At 42.7% G+C, this 23,231-nt stretch overlaps 1 protein-coding gene across 1 annotated transcript in view; it reads right to left on the bottom strand.

The window, feature by feature from the left end:
• HLCS (holocarboxylase synthetase) overlaps positions 1 to 23,231 on the bottom strand; it is a 198,326-nt gene that overhangs the window by 135,856 nt on the left and 39,239 nt on the right. The window contains exon 6 of the mRNA XM_060010324.1: positions 4,766 to 5,037. Coding sequence (XP_059866307.1) covers positions 4,766 to 5,037 — 272 coding nt within the window. The remainder of the gene's footprint in view (positions 1 to 4,765; positions 5,038 to 23,231) is intronic.

The raw sequence follows: 23,231 nt of genomic DNA, 5'->3' as shown, positions 1-23,231 counted from the left end.
TGCTCCGCAACGGGAGAGGCCACAACAGTGAGAGGCCCGTATACCGAGAAAAAAAAAAGATACTATCAGTCAAATAAAAGACGATTCCACAACCGTCACAATGACTCAGTTACCCTAAACCCAGTGCTCCAAGGTCTAGCTTTCCCCCTTCCCGCCTTCCCCACAGATGAGGGCCAATCATCACTCATCAGGAGATTGAACAAGATGTGCAGCACTCCTGACCAAACCAGGGCAGAGGGGGCACCTGGAGGTGCTTGTCCAGGAGTGACGAGGGATGAGCAGTGGCCCATCCACACCCCCTTGTCTGGAAGGCCCCACCAACAACAGCTCACAGTTTCAAATGGCTTCCTGGGTCTGTAGCTATAGGACTGACCATGGAACACAGTAAAGTTCACTGGTCCAGACAGTGTACTAAACCCATACCCCTGGGTCTCTACCAACCAGCTGAGCTAACTGGTCAGAGGGAAACCTACCAGGAAATAACACAGGAGGAAAAAAAAGAAAGACCGCCTAAGTCAATCAAAACCAGCATTTCTTCCAAAAGGTGTTACCCTGACAACAGAGTAGAAAATGCATTTCATGGTCAGAAATATGTGTCAGAAAAAAGGACTGGGATGCGGGATACAGGGTAAAATTACCTCTTCCAACCAGACTCGGTTGGGTGGCACAGCCAAGTCAGACTAGCGAGGAAACATCACTCATTCACATGGTTTTCGCGCTTTATTTTTGGAGGGGGAGTCCACAGTACCTTGACGTAATCGGCAAGCAACTCCCGTACTTCCCTCCGCCACTCCTCCCCACCAGAGCTCTTTCCCCTCCACAGAACCACTAACATAGCTTTAAAATTCACAGGGTGGGGCAGGAGGTGATGGTAGTGGTGGTTCATGGCTTCAAGACCAGTGCGCTCCCTTATCCAGAGGTCAAATGAAAGCTTTCAGTGCCTCCTCAGTGCCACAGGAGTTTAAGCTGGGTTTGTGGTCAAAGAAGAAAATATATCCTCCAATAATCTGTTAAAAGAAAAATTTCCAAATCCTCCTGGATTTATAATAACACAAGAAAAATACCTGTAATGGCACTGAACAAGCAGTGAAATAAAACCAGAGTTACCTGTCAAATAATTATTTCCACCTATGATTTTAAATTTTGCAAGCATTGGGGCCATCATAATGTATATGCTACCTAAAGGCCTCCTGCTATTTTTTTAGGAGTCCAACACACAGAAAGTACATGCTTGTTTCAAAGACTTCTAAGCGTCCTCTACTACCTACCTCCCCTCCTCCTTGGTAACAGAACCCTAATATCCAGTGGATTCATGGGTGCCAAGTATAAAGACCACAGTTATTTCTTAGCCTTCTTTGTAGGTTAATATGGTCATGTGACTAGGTTCTAGCCCTGGGATATAAACAAAAATATCATGAGCAACTTCTGAAAGAGTCCATAAAGAATGGGGGTGGGTTTCCCTGGTGGCAAAGTGGTTAAGAATCTGCCTGTCAATGCAGGGGACACGGGTTCGAGCCCTGGTCCGGGAAGATCCCACATGCGGCGGAGCAACTAAGCCCGTGGGCCACAACTACTGAGCCTGTGCTCTAGAGCCCACGAGCCACAACTACTGAGCCTGCGTGCCACAACTACTGAAGCCCGTGCCTAGAGCCCGTGCTCCACAACAAGAGAAGCCACTGCAGTGAGAAGCCAGCGCTCCACAACGAAGAATAGCCTGCGCTGGCCACAACCAGAGAAAGCCCATGTGCAGCAACGAAGACCCAATGTGGCCAAAAATAAATAAATTTTTAAAAAATATTAAAAAAAAAAAGAATGGGGGCACATGCTACTATCCCCTCTCCTTCTGCTTACCGGCTACAATGAGAGGGAATATAAATGAGTGGGTCGCCTCTTGGACCACTTGCTGAGAGTGACAGAGCAACTCAACTGGGTCCTGGACACTGTGAGCCACACTCAGCCCTAGGCTGTCCATCTCAGTCCATCTCATATACAGTAAAAAACTTCGATCCTATTTAAGCCACTTTAATTGGGGGGATCACTGTCTCACACAGCTGAACCTAACCCCAACTGACCTAGAAATTGGTACCTGAATGGGATGTGCTAGGGCTTAGATCTTGTGCTCATCACAAGAAACAGGCCTAACAATGCAGAGGGGGTCTGGGCGGAGGCAGCTGGCAAGGACATGGGTCTCACAGTTTCACCGCTAATCAACACTGTCATGCAGCAGCAAAGCATTCAATCGAGGCCTGGCCTTCGGTAGCTTGGGAGGTAGAGCACACGTCTGTTAGAAGCTGTATCATTATAGGGAAAAGCTCTGAAAACAAAATGTCAGTGTTTGTCAGAAACAGGAACAATTCCATATACAATAAATTCTGTTACCTAGCATCCTACACACTGGTGTGATGTATGAAATTAGTCGATACATATAAAGTACATAAAAGCAGTGTATGGAAGATAAAAGCTTTCAATACCTATTAGCTACTATTATTGTTGTTATAACCACAACAATATACTGTTTCCATAAGAGTAGCTCATTTATAGGATCAAATATAATGTTAGCTGTAGAAATGTCTTCACTCTTCCTCTTAGAAAATAATAATCAATATGTTTCATTTACCTATCTCATGACCCCTTTGTGGATAATTCTGGGAGCTTTTTGACACCAAGGTGACCTCTTCAAGTTCCTTGTAAAAAAGGCTACAGCCGCCCAGGAACCTCTCACCAGCCTCGCTGACTCAGTAGGCTGCAGTGAGTACCTGTCTCTTAGTGTTAGGAAGGAACCCACGTGTGCAGTGGAAGAGGACATCTATGATAAGTCATGGTGAAAGACGACTGCTTATTCAACATCTGCTCTGTGCGAAGCAGAGCTTCATCAGTAATCATCAAAGCCATTTTACCATCCACACTCTGGAGACTAGACAAGAAAAGAAACAAAGATTCCTAAATGCTCTTTGGAAAAGCTGAAATGTTTCTCTTTTGTAAAAATAACAAGCTTTAACCCTACAGAAGTTTCCCGACTCCACTATTGTCGAGCTCAAGCACACTTTTACAGACCCAAGTTGCTTAAGGTGGAATTTTCATTTTTCAAAAAAAGTTCAATATCAAAACTGAACTTACAGATATTCAAGCGTAATAAAACTTATTTACACGGCATTTCTTTTCCATCCTACAACACAGCCTCACCGGGGTATAAGGAAACCCAACCATATGATTACACAGGAGCCTTGGTCTACCCACCCTAGCAAGGCACTCACAGCCCTCTTGGTAATACACTGCCCAAACTCAACAGCAATAATCTCAAAGTTTCAAGATTGCCCCAACACAAAATATTCTTCACTGTTGTCCACAAAAACAGCCAAAATGGTCTGGAAGTGCCAACGTTTTTCCGTCTGAATTTCACCTCCCAAAACCTTTTGTTAAATATTGTGTCTCATTTTTTATTTGGAAAATATGATTATAATGGGTCACCTTTTTGATATAATACAGTTCACTGCAGTAACAAAAGATTATCACAGAATTTGTACAAGCAAGTAATAACTGCTCCATACAAATACAGGTGTTTTCTTCTCTACAGGGATTCAAGGGATTGGCAGGGGGAGGAGAGTAGAGGCAGGAGAGGATGAGAACACTGAAGAAAAAAAAAAAAGTACCTATGACAACACAAAACAACTCGGGCAACAAGAACTGTTCATTACCATTGCTCACATTCCCCTTCTTACTTCACCTCCTCACTCTGCTAATTCCCCCATAATATTAATGCTTTTCCTACATCCTATACGTACACTAAAATTGCCATTTCCATGACTGTGAGTATGACAGTCATGAAATCCTAAAATGATCTCATCAGTTTATATCAACATACTAGCAAATCCAGAAATTATTGTTAAGAAGAAAAGCCAAAATACTGCCACACGTTCCATATGTTGAACTACGTATCTGTCTAATTGTGCAGTCCCGCAGGTGAAAGTGTCTAGAAACTAAATGCGGGGCTGAGGGGTGGAGTCTTACATTCCTTAAATATTAGTCCCATGTTGAAGGAAGATGCTTTTCTTAGTCACTCCCTCTAGAACCCTCCTTTTTAAACTATCTATCTCAACATAAGAGTATTACCTAATACTGACTAATTTGGAGTTTAAAAATTCCTTTCATCTGTTTTCCATTTTTAAACCTTTAATCAAAGTCCATGAAACAGAAGGAATAAAAAGGAAAAGTTGCAATAAGAGTAAATCTTGAACATCCAAATGGGATTACAGAGTGCTTTAAAAATGCATTGGATAGGAACATACCAAAACAGGTTTTCAAAGTACAAAGCTCTAATTTATTTAATTTAACACAGCTTACATGTCATTCAAATTTGCTATCCTAATGCTCCTGCAAAACATCTTAAACTGGTTATAACATCTTAACACTGATTATAACAACACAAATGTAAAGCGGTAACATGAACACCCGTGCCACCTGCTAAACATCTTTTTTCCTAATGTTCTTTTTTCCAAAGACATTCTGAAAGGCCAGATTAAAGGAAGAGAGTCACAAGGCACAAAAATCCCCCATTCTTTAAAACACAAATCTTTGACCAAAGAACTTTAATTACTTTTCCTACATTTTAACTCCTCTAGGACAGGGTACTCCCATCTTGCTAGCGCTTTATTAAGAGTTATCGTTCTAAATCTCTATCCCTCTCACCCAGCACTGGTTAGAGAGAACGATCAACATAATTGGATTCCTCCAAGCAGGTAGAGAAGCCAGCCTGGCCAGAACTTACCCGTCCAGAAGACTCATTGTGGTGGTTGTCACTTCAGCAAACAGAATTACTTTTCCAAGTTTCTTTGTCTGCAAATTTTGCTGGTAGATCTCAAAGTTAAAATTTTCTGATGAGAAGGTCTCTATGTCAGTCACCACAGGTATAGCAGATGGGGTGACTTCTATTTCAGACGTGTAGGATGAAACGAATTTAAGGGAGAGCTTGCTGGATTTTATTACTCCTTCAGCATCCACATGTTTCCCCAGCCACTGCATAAGAGGATCCCGGATTTCCTGTGTCATAAAGAAAGAAATGGAAAGGTCATAATTTGGCATTATGTTAGATGATGGTAGCTTTTCCTTAAAATGCCATTTTGGTAATATAAGAACGTCCTAATTCATGACCAATAAAAGCTAGATTAACATAGTCTGAACATATAAACTATTATACAATAGACAATAAGTAACTAAATATACCTATATTATAAAAATAAACTATTCAGAAACCAAGATCCAGGGAAATAAGTACATTTCTATCCTACACTAACTATATCCTAAATTCTCAAAAGTCCTCTCCAGTTCTAGAGTTCATTAGTGATGCTCTAGTCCTCTATGAATTTTACAGAAAATTTATAACTTTATATTTCCACCCTCAAGGAAATTCATTATCTCATCTGGGGAAATAAAAACCTAGGTGAAAAGTCACAGAAGACAAAGTACTAAGATACTAGAGAATTTGCTCTCAGCCTCTGCAGGACCTCCACCTCCTCTCATAGACAAGTTGACCATCCCCAGCCACTGACGGGTTACCAACAGTGAAAGTAACGGGGTACCCAAAGAGGCTTTTCTCTTTGCCTCCCCAAGCAGGGGAGGGCAGAACTACAGGAGATATTATCTAACCTAGTACAGAGCTCTCTACCCACCCTCCCAAGAGGCTGCAACTTCCTCTTGGACCCTGAAAGCCCCAGGGGCCTCCTCCTGGGGTGGAGCATCAGGGGGTTGGGGGGAGTCAGCATCCTGAGAGGCCAGCGCAAAACATACTAAAATCTGTCAGTCACAGTAAATGCTGATCTGGACTCCTGGGCCACCTTCATGCAAATGCCAGGCACTTCCAAAGAGGGGATGAGTCCTTCTGTTAATATCAGGGGTCTGTCCCAAAGTTCCACGTGCCTAAGAGAAGCAGCTTCAAAGATGAAATGTCATTTAGCTAAATTCTATTAATGAAGCTTTAAAACTCACTTCCAATTTGCAGAAAATACAGAGGTTAGAGGAACAAGTTAAATGGCTTCAAAGGAAGTGATCAGAAGAAACCCAGAGGGTGAGACATATTACAGCACAAGAATCTTCAAGTGTGTGTGTGTGTGCACGTACACACACGCACGTGCTGGCGCAGAGTGTCCAGGCAGTCCTGGGAGTCCACTTCTGCAGGCAGCAAGAAGGCAGAAGAGGATGACAGGGCAGTAAAAAGAGGACTGAGAAGTAACCAACAGCCTGTCTGGGGAGGGAGAGAAACTGCAGACCCCGAGGACAAAACACTGCCAAGGAATTTCCTCTAAAGGAAAAAGAAGAATGGGACAGTGGCTACAGGGAGGAATGAAGTCAAAACAGGTTTTGTTTGGTTATTAAACGAGAGAAATAACAGCATGATTTTTTTTTAATGACAATGTGAGTGGTCCTATGGAGAAAAGAAAACAGGTAAACAGGTTTTCCTTGAAAGCAGAGCCCTTTATCCATTGGGATGGACAGGATTCACATCACCTCTGGGGACACCAGCCCAGCTTCCCCACTGGATCGCAGCCCTCCTCACCCCTTGCTGGCTACACAGCCAGCCCTGGGAACTGATCTACACTGCCACCACCCTGCTCCAAAGCCACCCACAGTTGGGAGTCCTGGCGCTGGGTGCTGGTGATATCATCTTCTGATTCCTTCTATCTTCTCTATAAATAGGAAGAAAGAGGCTCAGCCAAGAGTGAAAAGGAGGAAGGAGGTGCTGGAGGTTTGAGAAAGGAGAGTGAGAAAATGCAGGAAGCAGGGAAAATCGTATGCGCAACCAGAAGCATTCAAGGTTCATCTAAGGTTAGTGCTTCTGAATTCAGAGTGAGCAGTCGGCATGATTTTCTTCTTTTCTGCAGCCACACACAGCTACATGCTATACGAGACAGGCACAGGGGTGATCCTGCTTGAACGAGCACCAGATAAGTCATTGGAGAGGTCAAGCTGAAGTGAGCCACCAGGAGTTACAGCACTAACTTTCCATCCTTGCACAAAGAACAAAGAAAAACTTTTAAATGGAATATTCCCTGTTCACCATTAATTCTCTAATATACACTCTACTGGAGTAAGAATAAAAATGAACAAATTATAAAAGTAACCCCCAATTATGTGCTGAATGTTTGTATCCCAAAAATTCATATGTTGAAATTCTAATTAATCCCCAAGATGATGGTATTTTGAGGTGGGGCCTTTGGGTATGATTAAGTCATGAGGGTGGAACCCTCATGAATGGGATAGTACCTTTAAAAAACCAATCCCAGGGGGCTTCCCTGGTGGCGCAGTGGTTGAGAGTCCGCCTGCCGATGCAGGGGACACGGGTTCCTGCCCCGGTCCGGGAGGATGCCACATGCCGCGGAGCGGCTGGGCCCGTGAGCCACGGCCGCTGAGCCTGAGCGTCCGGAGCCTGTGCTCCGCAACAGGAGAGGCCATAACAGTGAGAAGCCCGCGTACCGCAAAAAAAATAAATAAATAAATATAAAATAAAATAAAAACCAATCCCAGGACTTCCCTGGTGGCGCAGTGGTTAAGAATCCGCCTGCCAATGCAGGGGACACACGTTCAAGCCCTGGCCCAGGAAGATCCCACATACCGCGGAACAACTAAACCCGTGCGCCACAACTACTGGGCCTGCGCTCTGGAGCCCGCGAGCCACAACTACTGAAGCCCGTGCACCTAGAGCCCGTGCTCCACAACAAGAGAAGCCACTGCAATGAGAAGCCCACACGCCGCAACGAAGAGTAGCCCCCGCTCACCGAAACTAGAGAAAGCCCGCATGCAGCAATGAAGACCCAATGCAGCCATAAAAAATAAATAAATTTATTTTTTTGAAAAAAGGCAATCCCAGAGAGATCCTTCACCCTCTCCACCAAGTGAGGACATAGCAAAAAGATGTTTGCCTGCAACCTGGGAGAGGGCCCTCACCAGAACAACCATGCTGGCACACTGATCTCAGACCTCCAGCCACCAAAAGTATGAAAAATAAGTGTCTGTTGTTTATAAGCTGCCCAGTCTACGCTATCCTGTTTTAGCAGCCTGTATTGACTAAGACACCCCCAAACCTCAAACCTGGCCATTAGTTATAACCAACTCTGCTCCTTAAACTTTAGTCAATGCCCTTAAAGTATAAAGCGAACAAATCCAAATTTCCTTCATCATATTCCCCAGAACAGCTGGATTTCACAAGGGCACTGCACAGGCTAAAGATACATCAGTGAATAGGTTAAATCATAAAAAAAGAGAGGGAAATAATCTGAACAATAAACACTTCTTAACTAACTTCAGTTTTCATTAACTCATTAACTGTTTCATTAAGAGTTTTCATTAACTCATTAACTGTTTCATTAACAGTTTTCATTAACATTAAAGCAAGAGTTAAACAGTTATTCAGCAGGCGTAGGCAATGTGAATCCCCCATTCAAAGTCTGTGAAAATCAAGATAAAACCAAAAAGAAACAGCTAGCACCAGGTAGACCTTTCAGACAGGAATAAAGCAGGGAATTTCCTATGGAGCAAATTATCCAACTGGCCATCTATATATCATTCATCTAATAAATTGTTTGTTTTTGAAAGCAACACTTAGAGATGCACAAATATGCAAAATAAATTAAAATTGATGTAAGCAAGGTATATGAGGGTTTTTTTTTTAATACTTCTTTCATATAATCTTTCAGGACTTAATCAGAGCCAAGTAAGTTATTCAGAAAAAAGAGAATCTAAAAAGATATAAAACAAGGCATGGAACTTATTAAGAAATATAACTGTATACCACCTATAATTCTCCTAAATAGTCAAATGCAACTGTAAGCAGTCAAGTAAAACCGAGTACACATGGGTCGCCCATCCCCATTATCCCTAGACAGGAGAATAAAACTCTGGTCACAGGAAGTATCAAAATTACGACCTGTTTGATGCAAATCTGCCTGGTATGTCCTCTCAAATGGACTTAAGTTACAATGATGACTTCAGAGCTACAGAATTAGCTGCTATCATAAAAGTAAAAGGAATTAATTCATGATTCTTGGTTTAACTCTACCAATGACCACTAAGGCGGTGTAGAAATGCTATTGAAGAAAAAAGTTTGGAGCATATATATCAAGGTAAATGGGTTGGCATAAGTAGTATTACCAACCCCCTACTCCCAAGTCTACCTAACTCTATAAACACAACTATCGGAGCATGCAAAAATGTCACTGCTTTAGGGAAGATTTCTCCGACCCACAGCCTGTCCCAGTCTAAGTTAGGGCTCTCTTTCATAAACTTAGTGACTTTATAGCACTTTTCAAATTGTAATTCCATAGTTTGTATAATCATTTACTCAATGTCCCACTGTCTTGCTAGAATGTAAGCTCCATAAAGACAGCAAATACATGTTTCTGTCTGGCTCACACTGTATCCATGGCACCTGGTACCAAGTCTGGCAAACGCTGCATGCTTAATAAGCATTCATCATATAAATGCATATTAAATTCCTTACCAAACACATCCCACAAGTAAGAAACATAAATAGGTATATCAAGAGGGAAAACCCAGAAAAGGCAATGCTAAGCGATGGCCTTGAAATGGATACACAGCATCAAAAAGAAATATGAAATCGTTGAAGTCAAATCAGTCCTGTTGAAAATAAAACAACTGCTATCAAATTCCACTCCAATGAAATTCATTAAAACCTTCTAATTAATGTTATTTTTTTAACATTTGAACTTCAAGAATTTAGTATTTACCTTTCTCTAAGATTTCAGGCTAATTAAATACAATTTAGGTGGAACCAAAAACAACATTTTATAGTCACATAAATGTTGGCCCCTTTGAACCAGCCACAGCACTAGGGAAACACTAGCTATTCTCAAGGAAAGTGAATGTGCCTTTGTTTCCTATTGGGACATGTTGCACACAACATGAAAACTCCAAGGAATCCACCAAAAAAGTACTAGAACTAGTACTTTTAGCAAGGTTGCAAAATACAAGGTCAATATACAAAAACTGGGTTTATTTCTAGCCATGAATATCCAGAGTCTGAATTTTTTTAAATACCATTTTCAATGGCATCAATAGATCTGAAACATTTAGGAATAAATTAAAGAAAGTATGTGCCAGAACTGTACACTGAAAACTACAAACACTACTGAATTTAAAATTAAAGAAGTCCTAAATAACTGAAGAGATATACCATGTTCATGGATCAGAACACTCAATATTATTGACGTCAATTCTTCTCCAAATTGATCTATGGAATCGATGCAATTCCAATCAAAATCCTAGCAAGCTCCTTCTAAAACTTACATAGATATAGAATAGGCCTAGAATGACCAAAACAATTTGGGGAAGAAAAAAGTTGGAAGATTTACCTATCTGACTTCAAGATTTATTATAAAGCTGCAGGGATCAAGACAGTATGGTATTTCCTTACAGACAGACATATATTTCTAAAAACAGAACAGAGTCCAGAAATAGTGCCACACATATATGTTCAACTGATTTTCAACAAGGTAATTCACCTGAAAAAAATCATCTTTTCAATACATGGTGCTGAAACAATGGGACACACATATGCAAAAAACCAAAAAAAAACCCAAAACACCTTGACCCTTACATGTATACCAAAAGTAACTTGAAATGAATCACAGACCTAAATGTAGAAATATAAAACTTCTAAAATAAAATACAGGAGAAAAACTTTTTGATCTTAGGATAGGTAAATCTTTTCTCAGATACAACAAAAGAAGCGTGAACCATGAAATTAAAAAAAAATGATAGGGCTTCCCTGGTGGCGCAGTGGTTAAGAATCTGCCTGCCAATGCAGGGGACACGGGTTCGAGCCCTGGTCTGGGAAGATCCCACATGCCACGGAGCAACTGGGCCCGTGAGCCACAACTACTGAGCCTGCGCGTTTGGAGCCTGTGCTCTGCAACAAGACGCCGCGACAGTGAGAGGCCTGCGCACCACGATGAAGAGTGGCCCCCGCTCACCACAACTAGAAAAAGTCCTCGCACAGAAATGAAGACCCAACACAGCCATAAATAAATAAACAAATTTATTTATTTATTTATTTATTTAAAAAATGATAAGCTGGACATTATAAAAATTAAGAACTCTAAGAACTGCTGCTCTTCAAGGGTTAATGTTAAGGAAAATGAAAAGACAACAAACTGAGAGAAACTATTCTTAATACACATATCTGACAAAGGACTTGTATCCAGAATGAAGAAAAAAAAAACCTCTTAAAACGTAATTATAAGAAAACAATTCAACTTAGAACATCAGCAAGAAGATTTGGCCAAATGAAAACATCAGATGGCCAATAAGCACATGAAAAGTGCTCAACATCATTTGTCACCAGGGAAATACAAATGAAAACACACCCGTTAGAATGGTTAAGTTTTTTAATTCTTTTTTTTAATTAAATTTATTTTTTTATACAGCAGATTCTTATTAGTTATCTATTTTATACATATTAGTGTATATATGTCAATCCCAACCTCCCAATTCATCCCCCCCACCACCACCCCCTTTCCCCACTTTCCCCCCATATGTCCATACGTTTGTTCTCTACATCTGTGTCTCTATTTCTGCCTTGCAAACGGGTTCATCTGTACCATGTTTCTAGATTTCACATATATGCGTTAATATACGATATTAGTTTTTCTCTTTCTGGCTTACTTCACTCTGTATGAGTCTGTCATACAGAGTGAAGTAAGCCAGAAAGAGAAGAACAAATTTCTGAATTCTGACAATATCTAGTGTTGGCAAAGATGTGAAGTAGCTGGAGCTCTCATACATCACTGGTGGGAACATAAAATGGTGCAACAATTCTGGAAAACAGTTTGGCAGTTTCTTACCAAATTAAACATACAGTTGCCACATGACCCAGAAATTCTATCCTAGGTATTTAACCAAGAGAAACGAAAACACACATCCAAACAAAGACTTATACACGAATGGTCGTACAAACTTTACTCATAATATCCAAAAAATGCAAACAACCCAATGCCCACTAACAGGAGAATAGGTAAGTTATGGCATAGCTACACAATGGAACACTACTTGGCAATAAAAAAGGAATTAACTACCCATATAGGCAACAAAATGAATGAATCTCAAAAACACAAGGCTGATTAAAATAATTTTTTTTAAATTTAATAAATAAAATAAAATTTAAAAAGACAGAAGAGTATGTACTGTATGATTCAATTTATATGAAGTTCCAGAAAAGACCAGCCTAATCTATAATGATAGAATGCAGATCAGTGATTGCCCAAGGATGAGCATGGGGGTGGGAGAGTGGATGAGGACAGAATGAGAAACAGAGTAAGAGAATTTTGTGGGATTCTGCAAATGGTCTCTATCTTGATAGCAACGACGGTTACTCCAGCGTATATGTTTATCAAACCCTACACATAATTAAGTGCATTTTCTTGAATATGTCATCCCAAAGTTGATTTTTTAAAGCAAATAGCAACAATCTTGTGCAACACTAAACAATGACTGAAGTCCAGGAGACTCTATATTCACTAATGTCCAAAAAGAACGCCAGTGTCCCTACTTCTGAAGAAATTAATGCTTAAATTTATATTTAGTGCAAATACACACACAAGTGGCTACTCCACGGTTAGTTAACATGTCATACGGGGAGTGTAGCAGATGTACAGAGATGTACAGTATGCTGTGTCCAGTCACATTAGAGCCATTCCACCCCATCACTTGTCTTATCTGCTAAATTTTATCCATCTAAACAAGATTCAATGGGTGAAACATAGCCATACCTCTGATTCAGCATTGGATTCAAAATATTTATTGCCAACTCTGTTTGTGTTTTGGTGCTCCTTTTCCCAAGAAACACCAAATAATTGATCATAACTTTTAAAGGTTTTCTATCTCAGAGACCCATTTGCCTCATTGTAAATAATCAGATGAGTTGCACTTCAGTCATATCATTATAAGTTGCTAGGCAACATTATAAGTTTACAAGTGGGTAAATCAGAAAATGAATCTACAAAGACATAGAATACAAGCTCTTTTTATGGGTGTTTTCATTCTCAGTTAAATATGAGAGGAAACAGAAGTAGAAGAATTTATATGAAAATTTATACCAAAAAAAAAATAAGTTCTTACTACTGGTATTTTACAAACAAAATATTCACAACCAATTTCACATTCACTCAGTGTCTTCAAGGAAGTGATGAAGGCACATAGCACAGCAGATCTTTACAATCAAAAGATGACACTCCTGAAAGAGTGGGACTGTTTTTGGTCCTGACCTCATTTAAGGCTGGGATTGTTCATGCGGCAGCCTTCAGGGTGAACTTTTATTCTGAGCACCAGAACCAAGCAGAGCAGAGCCTCAGGCAGGGTCTGAGATGAGTGTGTTCTGATTGGTTCCCCATGCAGACACTTCTGTCTCAGTTCCAATGGACCCACTGCAATCTGATCAACCCTTGCCTAACTTGTCCAGATTCCTCCTTGGATGGTACTGCACCCCAGCCTGGATTCCCAAGGCCCCTGCCCTCCTGCTTCCCCAGATATGCTCAGCCACTGATCCCAAGCACTCTCACCCCGGAATGAACGGACCTAGAGGGGCTTCTAGGTTCAGTGACGACACACTGCTAAAAGCAGTCCATCCCCGCAAATATCCAGGTCAACTGCCACCAACAGACACCCAAGGGCCAAAATGAACCCAGAGAAATGTTCTCCTTGGCCCACCCATTTTGAACTAGTTGCTAACACTTAAAAATCAGGATATTTCACATCTTTTGAAGAAACAGAAACTCCTTCCCACATGGCAATAACCGGCTGGGCCAAGAAGCACTACCCTCACTATATGGGGACAGACTCTCCAGCTGGACTCTTGTGTACCACCTCTCTGCTCCTAGGCATCTGGCATTGAGACCACCCACGCTGGCCCCCCATATCAAGTCTGGCACCAAGCAAGATCTCCCATGGGGCCCTTGATGATGCTTCTTTCCAGTTAGGTCCGTATTAATTCATCAGAGTGAGTCTGGTGATGCTGACTCTCAAAAATACAAGAGGTTCGGGCTTCCCTGGTGGCGCAGTGGTTGAGAGTCTGCCTGCCGATGCGGGGGACACGGGTTCGTGCCCAGGTCCGGGAAGATCCCACATGCCGCGGAGCGGCTGGGCCCGTGAGCCATGGCCGCTGAGCCTGCGCGTCCGGAGCCTGTGCTCCGCAACGGGAGAGGCCACAACAGTGAGAGGCCCGCGTACCGCAAAAAAAAAAAAAAAAAAAAAAAAAAAATACAAGGGGTTCAATTTGGCAGTTCCTCAAAAAAGTGAATTAACATATAACCCAGCGATTCCCTGGTATATACCCAGAAGAGCTGAAAACAGGAACAGATACTTGAACACCAATGTTCAGAACAACACTGTTCACAATAGCCAAGAGCTGGAAATAACCCATGTCAGGCGACAGATGAACGGACAGATGAATGGTTAAACAAAATGTGGTATATATACACAATGGAATATTATTCAAGCATAAAAATAAATAAAGCTCTGAAAGATGCTATGACAAAAATGAACCTTGAAAACATTATGCCAAGTGAAAGAAGCCAGACTCAAAAGGACAAATATTGTATGATTCCACTTACGTGAAATATCTAGAATAAGTAAATTCACAGAAACAGAAAGTAGAATAGAGGTTGCCAGGAGCTGATGAGAGAGCGAATGAGAAGTTATTGATTAACGGGTATAGAGTTTCTGTTTGGGGTGATGAAAAAGTTTTGGAAATAGATAGTGGTGTGGTTGCACAACACTGTGAATGAAATTAATTTCACTTTAAAAAAAGAGAGGGGGCTCAAAATCTCAAGCTGTTTTCTCCCCAGAGGCTCCCTGCTCTCTCTGCAATCAGTCCACTAGCCCCCTGCCGAATCACCCTGCATACATAGAGGAAGTGGAGGGGCAGCCGGCACATTAACCAGGGGGCCTGACTACGCTTTTCCCAGGATACCTCCCTGACTTACCTGCGAATCACCAAGGGAAGCTACTAAGGTGACTTCTCACAACAAGACTTTTCCCAAGTGACTTTCCACCTAGACGGACAAATAGCTGGCAATGTCTCTTTTTAAATGATTTTAAGTTGTTTCCATCAGGCACTAGGCTACATCCACGGTATGAAAGCTACCATTTATTGCACATTCACTCCATGTGGAACACTCGTGCTTTAGACCGGGACCCCATCCCTCACACAGCAATTCCACAGAACTATCATCACCATCTACAGAAGAAGAAACGGAACAAGACAGCGTTAATGATGCCCAAACCACACAGACAGTAAGTTGCAGAGCTGGAATTTGAACCCACGAACCCAAATCTGTCTGGGTCCCAAATCCTTGCTCTAATTCCTATCCCATGGTCCTCAGCAAGAGAAGCTAACCCAAAATGCAGCAACAGAGGAAAAGCCTGTTTACTGTTATCAAAATGCCTAAGGCAACACAAAGAAAGATATAAACTCAATATATAATACGCAACTATGAAATAGTGATAAAAATAGATCCACGCGGCTTGGAGCTGGGGTGGGGGTGCAGAAAGAGAGGTAGTGGGCAAAGTTTCTCAACTTTGGTAAGAGAAACTTAAATCTGAAGCTTGGGTCTACTACCGTCAACTGTGTTCTACTTAGGCAAACCCAGACGAAGACATTTTTCACAAATAAGTGAATTTTTATCATTTTAAGTGAGTTACCGTTCACCTCTCTCCGGTTTCAGCCAGAAAGAGATGGCATATTCAAGACTTCAATGGGAGCTTCCCTGGTGGCGCAGTGGTTGAGAGTCCGCCTGCCGATGCAGGGGACACGGGTTCGTGCCCCGGTCCGGGAGAATCCCGCATGCCGCGGAGCGGCTGGGCCCGTGAGCCCTGGCCGCTGAGCTTGCGCGTCCGGAGCCTGTGCTCCGCAGCGGGAGAGGCCGCAGCAGTGAGAGGCCCGCGTACCGCAGCAAAAAAAAAAAAAAAAAAAAAAAGACTTCAACGGAAGGGCTACTTAAGGAACTGTGAGCAGAGTTAAGAGAATTAATGAGCAGGGATGGGGAAGCACCTGGACCAGCAACAAGCCTGGAGGAGCAAGAGGACAGAGCTACCCACAGCGGGTGTAAGCAGAGAGGGCGGAGAGGAAATTCGTCCACCTCTCTCACCTCCTGCCAGCGTAACCAGAGCCTGGGAAGCGGCAGAGAATAAGGGCACAGGGTAAAGTGGACAGTGCCCGACACAACTGCTCAGAGAGGACACAAGGGGAAGGGGGGGTCCCGCTCTGATGTGACTGCCTGTCACATCTCTGCCCTGGGGCACAACCTATGCCCAGCAACAAGATGAACTTCCACACATCCTGATCTTTCACAGTGATCAGACCAAACTTGGAATGGTAACTCCGCAACTCCAAAGGATTTATGACAAAAGGCATCCGATATCTAAACCCCAGGAATGGGAGGATCCCCGCCCACCCCACCCCCCCAGCTGAACTTGTCAGTCATTTCCAGTCCCCAATGCCTGGGACACAACAGGCACTCAATAAATGTCTGTTAAACTGTATTCCTTTTATTATGTAAAGGTTTCCCTCAGGCTCCGGCTTTGAAAAGCCACGATTTACTGCATTTTTTGTTACCTGCTAACTAGCGAAGACCACAAAAGGCTGGGGTGGACCCCTAAAACAGAGGTAATCCGCTGGGCCAAATGGGCTCATTTTAGAGATGAAATCTATTCTGCAAGGGCGGAGACCAAAAGTAGAGCCATGGCCGGCTCTAAAAGAAAGGGAGGCATTCCGGGTCGGAGCTCAACCACAGCTCCTACTCGAGAGGCGCTAACTTACACTGACGGGGCCTGTGGGTTTGGGTTCAACATCCGTAGAAGTCTCCAGGGCCTTCATTAAGCCCGCCCGTGTAAAACGCCCGCCATTTGTCGGAGGCCAACACAAACAGTTTCCTGCCGGAGCGAGGAGCGTAGGCTGCGAAACCAAGAAAGCTCTGGGCGGTGAGCGCGGCGCTCCAGTGGGAGCGCTTGCGGGGCAGCCCGGTGCGCCTCGCCCTGAGGGGGCACGTCCTGACTGGCGCACACTCACGCAGGCACGCACGCACACGCACGCACGCAAGCACGCATACGCACGCACAGATGTGACCGTCCGCCATGCTGAGCCAGCAGCAGGCTTGGAGCGCTCAGCTTTTTGTTTTCAGAAGGCCCCACTCATCCTAAACTAAGTACCTGTGTCATCCGCAGCTTGGCCTTGGCCTCTCTGGAGCGTGGGAGCAGGAGACGCCAGCACAGAATCTGGTCAACAGCTCTGCTCCCAACTAGCGGGGAGGCCCTACCAGTTCCTCATTTTTAAAAAAGAGAAAACTGGGACTTCCCTGGTGGCGCAGTGGTTAAGAATCCGCCTGCCAATGCAGGGCACAAGGGTTCAAGCCCAGGTCCAGGAAGATCCCACGTGCCGCGGAGCAGCTAAGCCCGGGCACCACAACTACAGAGCCTGCGCTCTAGAACCCACGAGCCACAACTACTGAAGCCCGTGCGCCTACAGCCCGTGCTCCACAACAATAGAAGCCATTGCAATGAGAAGCCCGTGCACTGCAAGGAAGAGTAGCCCCTGCTCGCCACAACTAGAAAACGCCCGCGCAAAGCAACAAAGACCCAACGCAGCCAAAAATAAATTAATTAAATTAAAAAATAAATAAATAAAATCCGAGAAAACTGCAAATCCCCCTTTCAGCTTTAACATTCAAGATTCGGTGCTTCATCCCAAATGCTAAAATGCTCAGTTAAAACTGTAACCTCATCTCTAGGATTCCAAAATTAAGATATACATGTTACCTGCAAAGAGAGAGGTGGCCAGTACGAGGATTCAGGGAAGGCAGAAAGCTTTCCAATAGTCTAGAGCAGCGACGGTGTCCCCTTGACCTGTCCTACAAGGAGAGGGCAGCTCTGCAAAACTATTCCAACTTCTTTATGAAGCTCCATCTTGTCACTTTTCTTCGGGTACATCAACAGCTGATTCTTTTAAAATGTCTAACATGATGTTTACGAAACCCCGTTATAAAGGGTGACAGCTAGATAAAGGGTGACAGCTAGATTGGACTGGGCAGCCAGTCGAAGCCCCGTGGGCTGTTTACTACTGGCCTGTCCCCTGAGGCCCCTCGGGTCTCCCAGACAGAGGAATGGAGGAAGCGTTTCACAATACTTGAGTGGGAAATGCCAAAATGTTTTTAAGTTTTCGAACAAAACACACTTACTAAACGCCTACTATAGGCAAAATACTGGAAAAGGGATACAAGTATTAACAACATATGTTCCTTGCCTTCAGATGATCTTGTATTACAGTTTAATGGGGTAGGCAGATATTCACATAATACAACAGCATTTGTACACTATTTTACAAAAAAAAAAAATTATTATTTTTTTTTTGCAGTATGCGAGCCTCTCACTGTTGTGGCCTCTCCCGCTGTGGAGCACAGGCTCCGGACGCGCAGGCCCAGCGGCCATGGCCCACGGGCCCAGCTGCTCCGCGGCATGTGGGATCCTCCCGGACCGGGGCACGAACCCGTGTCCCCGGCATCGGCAGGCAGACTCCCAACCACCGCGCCACCAGGGAAACCCTAAAAAAAAAAATTTTTTTTTAACCTTAATATAAAAGTAATCAGTCAGATCTAAGGTTCCAAGTCACAATACTTGGGTTGGAAAACTGAAAGAAAAATTGTAAATCCTATATACATAACATGGTCATCAGTGGAATTTTCCTAGATCAGGGTTGGTAGAATTCCTTTGTTGGGCATAAAAGATCAACTAGTTGTCCTCATAGCATGTGGCTCTAAGATGTTTTATGTTCTAAAATTTAGGACTTTTAAGATATATTCTAAGAATTTTGTACATGCTGGCCCATGTGAAGATGGAATGTGCCCACAGCCCAGTAGGGTGACAACCAGCTATCCAGAACCATTACAAACCAGTAGGCTACTGGTTTTACTTCAAATAAAGAAAACGAGCCCAGGGCCAAGTGGAAACTAGTGCCACTCTCTTGCCAACTCCTAGAAACAAAAATGTGGAAGACTCATACTCTCATAAATAACTTACAATAAGTTCTGTGCTTTGCGTTTTACTTGAAGACAGTAGCATACACATCTTTTGAAAAAAACAAACCCTCTTTATCAAATTGTGGTAAAACGTTAACCAGTGGTGAATCCAGGTGAAGGCTACATGGGGGTTGTGTGCTATTCTTTCACCCTTGCTTAGGTGTTAATTTTTTTTAATAAAAAGTTGAGGAGAAACGAAGGGATTTGCTCCAGAAGCTCTCTAAGGCCTCTGCCAGCTCCAACATTCACTGGATATTTTTGTTCTGCTGTTAATCCTGGAATCATCAAAGATGCAGCCTTTGTTTAAAAAAAAGAAAAGAAAAACCAAATGACTACTACCAAGAATACCTTCTAGCATTCACATCTTAGTTGAATCAGCACAACCCTTCATGCTGCCTGCACTAGGGTAACGAAGGTCATTTCAGGCAAGAACACCACCCTCAAAAACCTGATTTTAATTGTCACAGGCCATGCCTCCAGAGGCCCCGATCTCGAACAGTCCAAACGCAGGACATTCTTCCCTGAGCACAAACCCCAGTGCGTTTCATGGAGTTTTTCAGTATACGTGGAATCAGTGTATTAATAACAGCTTATTGGCACTGAATGAAAAACACACAAATCTTAATCTTAGGTCTTGAATCGGGTCCAGGTTCTACGTAATAGCTGGCTGGAAGGGATACAGCCATAAGCAGGCTTGGTAACTGGAGGCTGTGTAGTGAGACCTGAGTTTTGAAACCAGGATTGGTAGCTTAACAAAATTTACTGGTTGTAGAAAAAGTAAACTTGCCTCTAGGGAGGTGAGCTCAGCCACACCATTCTGACAGCAGCCCCTGGTGGCCAGTTGAGTAAAAAGTGTTGGCTCTGATGCGGAAAGTTCCGACCTTGCCTTAATGAAGGTTGCTGCAAGCAGACAGGCCATTCTGGGTAACAACTGGACGGTGATTAGGGAAGCAGCAAAAATCCAAACTAAGGTACGCCTTTGAGTCACATGAATTGCCAAATCCTTAGGGTACCAGTCACTTGCATTAAGAATAACAACAACAGGGCTTCCCTGGTGGCGCAGTGGTTGAGAGTCTGCCTGCTAGTGCAGGGGACACGGGTTCGAGCCCTGGTCTGGGAGGATCCCACATGCTGCAGAGCAACTAGGCCCGTGAGCCACAATTACTGAGCCTGCACGTCTGGAGCCTGTGCTCTGCAACAAGAGAGGCCGAGATGGTGGGAGGCCCGCGCACCACGATGAAGAGTGGCCCCCGCTTGCCGCAACTAGAGAAAACCCTCGCACAGAAACGAAGACCCAACACAGCAAAAAATAAATAAATAAATAAATTCCTACCCCCAACATCTTAAAAAAAAAAAGAATAACAACAACAACAAAAAGAAGTAGTCTTTTGAAAGGAGGATAAATATGAAATTTTATTTTAAAAGGCCAAGATAATAACATGAAGCAGATAATACTTACCTTGGTTTGAAAGTTACCTCACTCCTTAATTATGTAGGAAATCTTTAAATATTCCAGGAGCATGGATTCCTACACAACATAAAGCATGTCCTGTCTACTTCCCTACACAGCAGCACCCAGTACACTCATTTCCACATACCCAACGCTGGGAATTCCTACTGTAATATCAGGAATTGCTCATATGGCAGAAACTTCTAGAAGAGGCTGCTATATTCATTCAGGGAATAAAATAGTCAAGATAGTAAGTGAAGCCTCATTTCCAGTGCCACAGATTCACACCACTTCACTGGCTATAAATAGAAGAATGTTCAGAGGCTGACAGTTGGCTTCAAAGGCAGACAGCCATAGGAAGTAGAAGCCGCAAGCTTCAAGCCGACTTTTTCGTAAGGTGCACTCCGTCCTCAGCCAGGAGAGAACAATCTGGAAACAATCTGCTGGGCAGCTGCTCTCATCAACAAACTGTTTATTGTAAGAAAGTGGCTGGGTCAAAGGCTAAACATCAACCCGAACCGAAAGCATACGAGCAAAAATCAATACCGTCCCTGCTAAAGAAACCCGGGACGTCACAGAAAAGACAGGGCAAGAAACTCAGGTTTAGTCCTGAAAGGGCAGCAAACTCGTATCTCATAAGGGCTGTTTTGCATGTTATTACGAATGGTTATTTGCCACTATTTTCGGAACAGGAGCTAAAATATGGCCTTCAAAACATACAGAAATCAACTTTCAGATCACTTCCCCCAAAAAGTTACAACAGTTTATGTCTAGTTGCTTCCTTCTTGCATTTGTTTTTTAAAAGAACCAACAGGCTTATACACAATGCATGGATAATATAACACATCTTTAAATGTCTGTTTAGTAACTGGAACACTGACTAAGAGATTATATGAAGGAAATTGTTTTATTTTAGGTGTGACAGTGAAATCCCACTGCTTATATTTTTAAACAGAGTTCTTATCTCAGAGATACATACTGAAATATTTACAGATGAGAGATCTGATCTGGGATTTGCTTCAGAATAATACAGGAGGAGGCATGGGTAGGAACAGATAAAATGAGATTGACCAGAATGGAAAACTGTGAAGCAGACTGATGAATTCATATGGGGTTCATTACATTATTTTGTTTACTTTTGTATATTTGAATTTTTCTACAAAATATTTTCTTTTACTTGTATGCACGGTTCAACAGTTGCTACGAAAGAAAAAAATGTTTTCTTAAATATAAGGAAAGTATTAATCTACCAGTACAAATTCATTAATTCTCCATAAGGGCATACATACACCACGGTATTACTAAGTCTCCAGCATGGCTGCTTTCGAGCAATGCCTGAAATAAAGCTGTTAAATTCATTCTGAGTTGACACTAGAGAAATAGAAAGAGATGTTTAGTGTGTCCCCACTGAGTTCATGACCCACCAAGCCAGAATCTGACCAAAACGGTACCACTAGATGGCATTCCACAGTTTAACTGCATTATGGAGTATAAGGACATATATGAACTAGTAAGAAAACCCAACTGACATAAATAACGGGGACCATATTTTGAAAACAGCCAATTTAGCACACAGACTTTGAAAACACAACTTGTTTGTAAATTTGAGGCTCCTATATATTGCATTGTTAGTTCTTAAACTAACAGGAAAATTAATTTGAGAGTCTCAAATACATAAAATAAAGCAGAAGGCAAAACATTCTTTCACTGTGCTTAAATTAACTATGAAAAAGTATCTATCAATGACTTCAGATTGTTCTAGTATAAAGATGAAATGGTAATAATCACAAATTCTTACAAAAGAATGCATTCAAAGGAACTGCTTTAAAAGTTTTAAAAAAACAATTTTTTTTCATATCCAATTGCTTCGCTGGGACCAGCATAAATACTACAGAGCCCCAGAAAGGATGTGAAAGGTCATTTCATCTACCCTCCCCAGACAGAATAGAGGGGGTTTGGTAATGAGAATTCGGTGTCCTTTAAAAAGCCATCTTCTGTGACAAACTCACTTGGCCAGTCTGAGACACCAGACCTAATCCCATCACCAAGAAGGGAAAATACAAAGAGGAGACTCTTCGAAAGTACGGACCTTTGACATTTAAAGCATTTTACGGGCTGAAAAGCCACAGAAAAACTTAAATCATCGCATATCTCAAAGTTGTCTCTGGAAGGCAACAATCTAGAGTAATAATCTAGGCAATTCTGGGCAGAGAGAGCCTGGACATTCCCCACTCACCACCCCCCCACCTCCACAAAAATGAACCATCATTTTTAAATGTATGAAACCACAATTTGATGTTTTCTTTTAAAAGATGTATTTCCGGGCTTCCTTAGTGGCGCAGTGGTTGCGAGTCCGCCTGCCGATGCAGGGGACACGGGTTCGTGCCCTGGTCTGGGAGGATCCCACATGCCGCGGAGCGGCTGCGCCCGTGAGCCATGGCCGCTGAGCCTGCGCGTCCGGAGCCTGTGCTCCGCAACGGGAGAGGCCACGACAGTGAGAGGCCCGCTTACCACAAAAAAAAAAAAAAAAAAAAAAAGATGTATTTCCTTATTTACTGAGATTAAAAACAGGAAGGGGCATTAGTGGTGCTACCGTTCCGTTACTCCCTAGTAACTGCTGTATGTAGGATTCATTTTTTCCTCAAAGACCAGAAAACAAATTGTCAAACACTTTCCTATGGCAAAGAAAAGCAAACCTTTACAAGTAT

The sequence above is a fragment of the Delphinus delphis genome, chromosome 4 (genome assembly GCF_949987515.2).
Source record: "Delphinus delphis chromosome 4, mDelDel1.2, whole genome shotgun sequence".
Classification (NCBI taxonomy): domain Eukaryota; kingdom Metazoa; phylum Chordata; class Mammalia; order Artiodactyla; family Delphinidae; genus Delphinus; species Delphinus delphis.
This window is presented reverse-complemented; position numbering and strand designations above follow the sequence as displayed.